The sequence below is a fragment of the Nomascus leucogenys genome, chromosome 2, assembly GCF_006542625.1.
Source record: "Nomascus leucogenys isolate Asia chromosome 2, Asia_NLE_v1, whole genome shotgun sequence".
Classification (NCBI taxonomy): Eukaryota; Metazoa; Chordata; class Mammalia; order Primates; family Hylobatidae; genus Nomascus; species Nomascus leucogenys.
In genome coordinates, this window is record NC_044382.1 from 149,950,040 (window position 1) to 149,960,440 (window position 10,401).

Below are 10,401 nucleotides of genomic sequence, written 5' to 3' on the forward strand. Positions count from 1 at the left end.
GAATAGGAGCTGGGTAAACTGAGGCTGAGACCTACTGGGCTGCATTCCCAGACAGTTAAAGGATTCTAAGTCACAGGATGGGATAGGAGGTCAGCACAAGGTACAGGTCATAAAGACCTTGCTGATAAAACAGCTTGCCGTAAAGAAGCCGGCCAAAACCCACCAAAACCAAGATGGCAGTGAGGGTGAACCCTGCTTGTCCTCATTGCTACACTCCCATTGGCGCCATGACAGTTTACAAATGCCATAGCAACGTCAAGAAGTTACCCTGTACGATCTAAAAAGGGGAGGCATGAATCACCCACCCCTTGTTTAGCATATAATCAAGAAATAAACTATAAAAATAAGCAACCAGCAGCCCTCAGGGCTCTGCTTATGGAGTAACCATTCTTTTATTCCTTCACTTTCTTAAACTTGCTTTCACTTTACAGACTCGCCCTGAATTCTTTCTTGCATGAGATCCAAGAACTCCCTCTCTTGGGGTCTGGATCAGGACCCTTTCCTGTAACAGGTCTAACCCCTTACAGCCTCTCCCCAGCTAAACTCAAAGTGGAGCTGACCCTCACATACCGCAGTCCTTAAATGAGATGTGTGAAAGTTTCCAGAACATGTCAGGCCCGCAGTCAAGGACTCATCCCCTTGACATGAGACCCAATCCTAAAGACCATCTGTGAGGTTGCAACTTAAGGTTCCAAATCAGCAGTGCCCACCTCCTTCAACACCCAAACCCACAGTCTAACCCTGACGCCGGAAGCCTTCCCCACTCAACAGCAGGCATCGCGGGGAGTGAAAGAAGCCAGGCATGATGGACAGCTTCCTGTCTGAATCCCCTCATAGGAACCTAACAGCACAGTGAACCTACTGGGCTAAACTCCGGACGCTGGCCACCCTCACAGGGTGGAGATGACAGGACAGGACAGGGGCCATGGGGCTTCCGGCGGGGGGGCGGAGAGGGGGGTCATGTTCCGTGGCGTGGAGGCAGTTACAAGGGTATAGTGGGTCTTGTTGAAGGGCAAAAGTTCAGCAAGTTCGTCCTGACAGGCCAAAGAAACCCAGAGCCGTCTTTCGACTGACTACAGCCTGGAAGGGAGGCCAAGACCACTCCCTGCCTCTATCGCTCCATTTCTGAGTTGGTCTCACTTCCCACCCCACCGACGGCTCGCTGCACGAGGGGCGGGGCATAGAAGGAGGGGAGGGGCTATGCAAAAGAGGGCGGGGGGAGTGGGGTGGGGCCGCTCTTTGGAACGGAAGCCCGCGGCTTCGAGGCCCTTCCGGCGCTGGAGAAACTACTACTCCCATAATGCCCCGCGGTCCCGCGAGCAGCCAGTCTCGTCGCGAGAAACAGCCACCGGGGGCGTCTGAGCGGACAAACGGAAGTCTAGGTTACGGTCTGAGACATCACCGCCAAGCTGGGCATCGGGGAGATGGCCGAGACTGACCCCAAGACCGTGCAGGACCTCACCTCGGTGGTAAGGGACGGCTGTGAGGGCCCGAGGCTGCGGCATTCCCGGGCGGTGCCGGGTCAAGCTCTGCTGGACAGAGGCGCGCCCACCGCGGCTGCGCGTGGCGTCTGCCGAGGCCCCGTTTCTGGAAGTGTCTCTGGTCGAGGCCCCCGGCCACCTTGACCCCCTGGGCGCTCGGTGCGGGCCCGTCTCCCCGCAGGCGCCCCCAAGCCCGACCCCCTCCGGTAGCCCCATTCACCTGTCGCGAACGCCCCCCGGGTCCCTCCCGCCTACCTCTGACACCCTCCCCGCCCTTCAATTCCTCACACACCCCCGGGTGCCCCAACCCGGCAGAAACAACCCAAAGACCCTGAGCTTTGAGTCGCAGCGGCCTCCCCAGCCCACCAGTCTAATTGGACAGGTTGGAAAACGAAAGCCCAGAGAAGGAAGATCCTTGTTGAAGGCCGCACAGCTGTCCAGAGGCAGAAATGGGTCTGGAACCCGGGACCAGGGCTCACGTCCTGATCCCAGGAAGGTGTCTCAGGATCAGTGTGGACCGTGTTTGTTTATTTCGGTTTTTCTTAGGTGCAGACACTCCTGCAGCAGATGCAAGATAAATTTCAGACCATGTCTGACCAGATCATTGGGAGAAATATCCTTTTTATCTGCAGTTGGCTTCCTGTGGGCCTTTGGAGCGTATTTGCCGGGCAGCGGTGGGGATAAATGAGTAGTTTTCTGGCCAGCTTCAGCCATTCACTTGTAGAATTTGAGCGTGAATTGTACTGTGTTTCTGGGAAGGACTGCGCCGAGAGCTAGGGGTACAGCTGAGTTACACAGATCCCTGGCTCAAGGAGCATACCTCTAGCAATCCTAATAGCTGGTGTGGTGGACCATAGACTGTGAACTCTGTGCTTTTGTGTGTGTCTTTCTTTTGATGCTCAGCATGACCTTATGAGTGGGTTGTAGTATTATCATCTTTAGCGAATGAATAAATTGAGGTTTAGGGGTTCCATCACTAGTAAGGGTCAGGGCTGGAATCCGATGCCGGGTAGCCATGCCCCAGAGTCCTATACTCTTGCCCACCAGCGTATAACAGTGTCTAAAGGAAATTGGAAGACCAGTTTCCCTAAAATCGTTGTGTTTAAGCCCGTAGTTTGCAGGGACGGGAGGAAAGGGCTCAATGAGGAGATGTTGGCACTTGTTGTCTTTAACTTCACCACTTGATGATATGAGTAGTCGCATTGATGATCTGGAGAAGAACATCGCAGACCTCATGACACAGGCTGGGGTGGAAGAACTGGAGGGTGAAAACAAGATACCTGCCACGCAAAAGAGTTGAAGGTGAGGAAGGGGGCGATTTTTTTTTATTTTCTTTTCTTTCTTTTTTTTTTTTTTTTGGCACACAGTTTTGCTCTTATTGCCCAGGCTGGAGTGCAATGGCACGATCTCGGCTCCCTGCAACCTTTGCCTCCTGGGTTCAAGCGATTCTCCTGCCTCAGCGGCGATTACAGGCTTGCGCCACCACACCCAGCTAATTTTGTATTTTTAGTAGAAATGGGGTTTCTCCATGCTGGTCATGCTGTTCTCGAATTCTGACCTCGAGTGTTCTGCCCGCTTCAGCCTCTCAAAGTGCTGGGATTACAGGTGTGAGCCACCGTGCCTGGTCTTTTTTTTTTTTTTCTTAAAAGAATAGAGAGAACCTGTAAGTATAATTTTTATGCAGTCAAACATTCTGTAGATGAGTTCCCAGCCATGATCCCAGCAAGCATCACTGTTGTTTACCCGCTGTGGACTTGATGTTTTGAAATTTTTCATGGCAAACTCATTCTTTACACCGAATTTATTTTCCCAGTTTTTATTAACTAGACTTCTGTCACTGTTAGTTAGGACCACGGCTAACATTAGATAACCACTGAGTTTTTATCATTCCAGCTAATAAAGGTGTTTTTGTTGGCCTGTAAAGCCTGTCACTGGAAGATTTTCCATTGCTGTTTTGTTTTTTTTTTTATGGAAATAACTGATAAGTCACCCACGTTACCACCTTCTTAAATGGCTTAAATTCTGGAGACTTTCTTGGTAACTTGACATAGGTGAACTAGATTGTGGCCACATTGAGCTTTTACTCTGGAGTTCATTTAAATTTCCACTGAATAGTTTCAGATGTCAGAGGAAAGCCTAATGATTAAAAATACCCACACAGTAAGATAGGTAAATGTACAGTATCACTCAGCACAGTGCATGGTAATCCTTTTCCTCTGTATGTGTGAAAAATACGTTTTAAACTCACTTTTCTCATGTTTCATTTATAACATTTTAATTCTCTATAAAAATGAATGTTGTTGAGGGAGGCGGAGGTTGCAGTCGAGGTGGCGCCACTGCACTCCAGCCTGGGCAACAGAGTGAGACTCTGTCTCAAAAGAAAAAAAAAGTTACTGGCACGTGGTGACTCATGCCTGTAATCCCAGCACTTTGGGAGGCAAAGGTGGGCAGATCAATTGATGTGAGGAGCTCGAGACCAACCTGGCCAACATGATGAAGCCCCGTGTGTACAAAAATTAGCTGGGCGTGGTGGTGCATGCCTGTAATCCCAGCTACTTGGCAGGCTGAGACAGAAGAATCATTTGAACCCGGGAGGCAGAGTTTGCAGTGAGCCGGGATGATGCCACTGCACTCCAGCCTGGGCGACAGAGCAAGACTCTGTCTCAAAAAAATAAAATAAAATGGTTCCTGAGTATTTTTAGATTCGTAAAGTACTAAGCAGAATATACAGTAAAAGATGCCTAGTTTCCTATTTTCTGGTCTTGCTGTGGACCACATTTTAAGTTACTGTGAAATACAGATTTGGGACGTTGAAGACAGGCTCTAAAACTTGCTTTTATCTTCACAATAGGTGGGGTTCATTCACTGTGAGTACATCACATAATTGCTTTCTATGGGTTATGTCATCGTTATTCTTACCCGGCGATAATTTGGAAAAATGTCCTACCAGTCTCAGATGCTTCTGTGGATATCTTTTTATATTATGTGGCAGTCAAAACTCCCATCAACCGACTGAGAATCTTACCACAAGAATTTCAGGGTTGTAGACTGGCTAGTGATGGGGGTCATTCAAAGAAAAGAATGGGAGTAGGAAACTGACTCCGAAATTTTTAAAAATATTTCCAGTTAAATCTATTTTTGCTAAAATATTGTCCAAAGAAAATAAGTTTAACTCAGTAGGAGAGTGGAAAGGGATTTTTAGTTGATAGGTCTATATGTCATTTTTACTTGTGCTCATGTAATGAAAAACATGTTGATGATTTTTCCTTCTTCAACAGGTTGCTATATAATTTATACTGGAATCTGGCATTTTTCCAAGCCAAGAGAAGATCCAATGGCTTTTTGCAGCTAACTTCTATGTGTAGACAGGTTTTATATTATAAAGTATGCATTCTTATCACATACTATATAGTTAGTTTGTAGAGTGATTTACCCCCCAATTTCTTGAACATTGTATCTTCACATCTTGGACCTTGGTCAGTTGTGCTATTCATTATTAAACACTAAAACTTTGGCGGTTCCTGCATAACATTGTCAAATTTTTTAGTGTATTTCTGTGAAGTCATATTCTTTTTCTTGTCATTCCTTTTATAGTAGTTGCTGTTTGGATAAAATTTGCTGTGTGATTTTTTTATTAAACAAATAGTAAACCCTTCGATTATAGTTAGTCTTGGTGAAGTAAGATGTTTGTAAGACTTCAGAGTTCTTTAATTCTCAGCACAAAGTAACTGTTGAGCTAACACCAAATAGTGTGTTGGCAATACTTTTCGAATGGCTGAAAACACCTAAAAATTGTTTATTCAGAAATATCTGTCACTGCTGTGTTACCAAAACTCAGAATAGAACTTAGACGTATGTCTAAGTCCCTGAGTTCACATGCTAAAGTCGATGAGAAGTAACCACTGCCACTTTCTTGTGTTAGAACTTTTACAGTACAGAAAATAACAGAATAGCCTTCTGTAGTGAGGCATTTGTTAGAGTTTTGCATGAGATTCTAATACTTCAGTAGGACCCTACGTGGTTCATCTACAGTGGTTACCATAAAAAATCTGGCAGGATTTTAAAACTCAATTAATCTTTCCTTTGAGCTACTGACTGTAAAAGAAAGAGAGAAGGAAAAGAGACCATATTAAGTCCATGCCAGTTGCTTGGCTAGAATATGATCAATGACCTGTAGTAGACTCAAGTTTTTAAGAAATACTGTATTACTTAAACTGTTTCTTACCCAAATTCTTGCAGAGTAACAATGTTATCGTTGATTACAGAAGACAGGGATAATACCTTTTAACTCTTGCCACTCAGGAATGCACTGCCAGGAGTGCTAAACCTAGAGGCCAATACTGATGACCTGGAGGGTGATCCATATGATTGTCACCACAAAGTGCTTTTACACAAAAACTTGAAAATTTGAAAAACATAATTTTTTTAAGTTTCACCAGTCTTGGTGTTTATATTGCAAATCTATCATAGTAAGAAATAATTTGTCCTGTGTACAAATTACATGTCGAACATAAAGGAGTGAGATCCTTCTGTAATAAAATGAATTCACCACTTTGGTTACCCAACTACAGAACCTCCTTTGATCAGGTCAGTAGGTTGTGATGCAGGCTGGAGCCCCCGAATGCCCCACACACACTGCAGGCATTGACCAGTCCAGCCGAAACCTGCGTCCCTGCTCATGTTCTCAAGCCTCGTAAGTGGCAAATGGAAATGATATGGCCGGTTGCGGTTGTAGGAGAGTTGTGACTTAGGCAGGAGTCGACTTCCTCAAGTAATGGAACCATTTCAAAGGCAGGCTGCCCTGACCAAAAACATCTGCCATGAATAAAGGTGCCTGAAATCCTGCTATGAAGCTTCCTTTGTGTCAAAAATCTGTTTGGTTTTCATATTGAAATGTAGAAATCACATTAGAATATCAACTAAAACCTGTATAGACGGATTAAGTACAAGCAGCCCAAGCGAAAGCAGGAGAGGGGGTGTTGCGGGAGGCTGCCTGCTGGAAGGGGAAGCTGAGGAGGGGGAGGAGGGCTTGCCAGGACTGCCATTGCAGGAGACTTGTCTCAGGTGTGTTCCCAGAACAGTTGCCCCTGGAGATGCTGCAGGAAAGAAGGGGTTATGGTCACTTGGGTTTAGACATGCTGTGAACCTCATGAAGAAATTAGCATATCAGAGGCTCTGAAAGTAGTGCAGAGAACTGAGCTTTAACCTGCTCACCTGCTGGTTTTCGAGGTCTCACTCTATTACCCAGGCTGGAGTGCAGGGGCACAGTCATAGCTCACTTGGAGCCTCAACCTCCTGGGCTCAGGCAATCCTCCTGCCTCAGCCTCCCAAGTAGCCAGTATTTCAGGTTTGTGCCACCACACCTGGGTCTTGCTGTGTTGCCCAGGCTGGTCTAGAACTCCTAGGCTCAAGCAGTCCTGCCTCAGCCTCCCAAAGTGCTGGGATTACAGGCTCGAGCCACCATGCCTGGCCAAGGGTCTTTTTTATACTATATGAAGTATTCTTTCTCCAGCTATTCTTGTTCATTCACCAGCCAGTGAAGATTCTCTTGAGGGCTGACCAATACAGATGAGTATGGGGGCCGTTGCACCAAGGAAAACAGCCTTACATTTAATTAAATGCCCTGTCTCAAACCCCAGGGCCCCGCAGCTTCTTCATTTGGCCCCTAGTTCATCCTGCTTTCCTTTGAGCCACAGGATTTTAAAATATTTTAATCTTATTTTGATATCAATTTTTTTGTTTCATTACCAGTAAAGTACAGTCATTGTTTGACCCTATCAGGACTAACATACAATATTTCAGGTAACTGGGAGTTAATTTGCCCTTGTGAGTCCTTGGAATTGTAACCCCCCCCCCAACCCCATTTAGAGCACTGTTTCTATGGGAACATAGAGTCCTCCAAAGAAAAGTGAACTTTTTCAACATGCTGTTTGTAAATGGAAGCCTTCCCAAGCAGACACTGTGTTCCTTTTTTATTTTGTATTTTGCAGATTATATATTTTGATTAGATTAAAATAGAGGAATTTGCAGGATGTCTTGTCATATCTAGCCCTGAAAGTTAACTGGTTACGGTTACACCAATTGTTCACAGCTAGCGCCATTGACAGCATTGACTGTAAACCGCTGTACTGTGCTAAGCATTTTGTTTGCACTGTTCGGCTTAATCCTCACGACAACACTGAGAGGTTTTCATTTGATGAGTCCCATTTAAAGAAAAGGACCCAAGACTGGGAGTCAGGGGCCCAAGGTCACAGCTGGTAATGATGACCCTGGAATGTCCTCACAGCTGCACACCTGCACCGCTCACGAACACAGCTGATCATCTGCCTCTTCGTGTGAGCCGAGCTCCAAATCTCAGCTGTCCAGGCTGTCTGGAAATCATCAGCCCCACTCGCTGGATCTCGAAATTTACGTTCAAAAGGCTGATGGAGTGTTTTCAATTAAACACGACCTAAAATTAAGTAATAAACACACTGGATGTGAGTTTGTATTTGGAATTTAAACTATTCAGAGCTGGGAGAAAATGTGTGCTCCTGGATCAGTGCCGCTTTTCTCCTAAATCAGTTGAGAACAACAGAAACAAATGACTTTGCTCAAACATTTGCCCAGAGGACAACCGCAGGGAATATGAACCACAGGTTTTCACATTGGTTTTCCATGCCTATACCCGTCTTGTCTCCCACAGAAATTACTGCTTGAGGCCCAACCCAGGGGATAAAAAGACACCCCCCACCACCACCACTCCGTAACCTATTAGCTTACCATCCTACTGGATTTCACTGTATTTTTGTTTTTTTTTTAAGGCAACGAGGACTTTTAAATGGACTCATGAAGCCATCACCTGGAATCTTAATCTTGTATTAATTTTAACTGTCTGATTTTAGCTGCAGCCGCTTGAGAACTTTTCAATTAATGAAAATGAGGGAGGGGAGACGCGAGTCACTGCCCAAAAACAAAACCAGAGGAATTGTGATTGAACATTCCACTTATCAACCCTACAAATTAATATGGAAATAGGAAAAGAGTTTGTTTCAACAAGTCAGGATGACAGTATTTTAAAAAAGAAAAAAAGGCCAGCCTGGGCAATATAGTGAGACTCCATCTCTACAAAAAAATAGAAAAATTAGCCCAGAGTGTGGTGGCACACATCTGTGCTCCCAGCTACTCAGGAGGCTGAGGTGGGAGGATCATTTGAGCCCAGGAAGTCGAGGCTGCAGTGAGCTGTGATCGGACCACTCCACTCCAGCCGGGGTGACAGAGCAAGACTCTGTCTCAAAAAAAAAAAAGGGCGGATCCTAAGGCTCGGTCCTCACACCTGAGGCTCTCACTAAGAGGTGCCTGGAAGCTCCTCAGACTGCTGCCTAGGGTTCGAGTGATCCTAAAAGCGGTACAACATCAGCCTCTGTGGGATCCCTGACAATGATGAAATGTAATGTGTGGCTGTCTCCTCAACAGAGCTTCATTTTACCAAAGCTTATGTAGACACCACATACATGAACTACATACCTATCATGTAGATGCTGCCCTGCCTCATAAGAACAGGCTTGACTGTCCTGCTTCACAATAATAATCTTCGCAATAATGATCTAATAGTGGTCAAATTCTGTGTCCCTACTGTAGAAAACAGAATTTGACCATTTAGTCACGTTGGTCTTGCAAAACGTCCACCTTCCAAAAGAGAACAGTATTGCTTCCCAATAATTAAGAATAGTCTGAATTCAGGATCCAGCAGCTTAGAAGCATTTAGCTACCAATAGCAGAAATCAGCCCTTTTAATAATGGTGGGATGTATTATTTCACATGGCAAGAAGTCCCAAGGGAGGGCAGCTCTGGGGCCAGTAAATTCTGCACCTCAGTAAAACTAAGAGCAAGACCCGGCCGGGCACAGTGGCTCACGCCTGTAATCCCAGCACTTTGGGAGCCCAAGGTGGGTGGATCACCTGAGGTCAGGAATTCTAGACCAGCCTGGCCAACATGGCAACGCCCCCGTCTCTACTAAAAATGCAAAAATTAGCCAGGCGTGGTGGTGGGCGCTTGTAATCCCAGTTACTCGGGAGGCTGACGGAGGAGAGTCGCTTAAACTCAGGAGGTGGAAGTTGCAGTGAGCCGAGATCGTGCCATTGCACTCCAGCCTGGGTAACAGAGCGAGACTCCGTCTCAAAAAATAAAAAACAAAAAAATAAATAAAAAATAAAAAGACCCAACCCCAGATTTATCCCACCTGGGTGCATCCAGCCAGAGAATGCCTTTCTCCTTTCCTTTTGTCTCCAAAGAGTGAAGAAAATGTTTCTTTGAACGTGTTTCCACCCCACTGCCTGTGCCTAAAATGATCCTGGCACACAGGACCTGCATGATAGGTTGAGCCGTGTGGTTCTTGTTTTTTTGTTGTCACAACTCAGCTTGGGGCTGTTACTGGCATCAAGAGGGTAGAAACCAGGGACGCTACTTCAACACCCTACCATGCACGGGACAACCCTCACCCCAAAGAATGGCACAGCCCCAAGTGTCAACAGTGCTGAGGTTGAGGAATCCCAGCTTAACCCATTCATGAGACCACCACGTGGCGTGACGGTTCTGCTGACAGTTTCCGGACCCTCAGATGTGGAGACATACAAGAACAATACCAGGGTTCCATCAGAAAGGAAATCATAACGGCTATTGGGTGGACAACCTACAGTGTTTGCTACAGACCTTCTAGACGCAGCTTCTAGATTATAAACACTGGTAACACTGGAGATGGTTAAATCAGAATTAGCTGGCTGTCAACCTTGGTGGCACATTAGAATCACCTGGGGAGCAGTTCAAAGGCCCAAGACTGGGCAGCACCACGGAACCCTCACATCAGAATCCCCACGGGTGGGCCCAGACAGTAGTGTTCATTTTAGACCAGTGTGCAGTCACGGTCGAAAACTGCTTTCAA

General features: G+C 46.1%; 1 protein-coding gene across 1 annotated transcript; it reads left to right on the top strand.

Annotated features, from left to right (window-relative positions):
• The first annotated feature begins 1,190 nt into the window (after positions 1 to 1,190).
• On the top strand, positions 1,191 to 6,329 carry HSBP1 (heat shock factor binding protein 1). The gene is made up of 4 exons (XM_004087457.3): positions 1,191 to 1,469; positions 2,028 to 2,094; positions 2,663 to 2,783; positions 4,760 to 6,329. Exons 1-3 carry the CDS (start codon positions 1,425 to 1,427, stop codon positions 2,779 to 2,781), a joined length of 231 nt encoding a protein of 76 aa, XP_004087505.1. The 5' UTR covers positions 1,191 to 1,424; the 3' UTR covers positions 2,782 to 2,783; positions 4,760 to 6,329.
• Positions 6,330 to 10,401: the final 4,072 nt, after the last annotated feature.

Coding starts and splice junctions, on each gene's coding strand:
- HSBP1 (XM_004087457.3), top strand. CDS start 1,425: ATGGCCGAGACTGACCCCAAGACCGTGCAGGACCTCACCTCGGTG. Junction 1,470..2,027: donor TGCAGGACCTCACCTCGGTG/GTAAGGGACGGC, acceptor GGTTTTTCTTAG/GTGCAGACACTCCTGCAGCA. Junction 2,095..2,662: donor TGACCAGATCATTGGGAGAA/ATATCCTTTTTA, acceptor TAACTTCACCAC/TTGATGATATGAGTAGTCGC.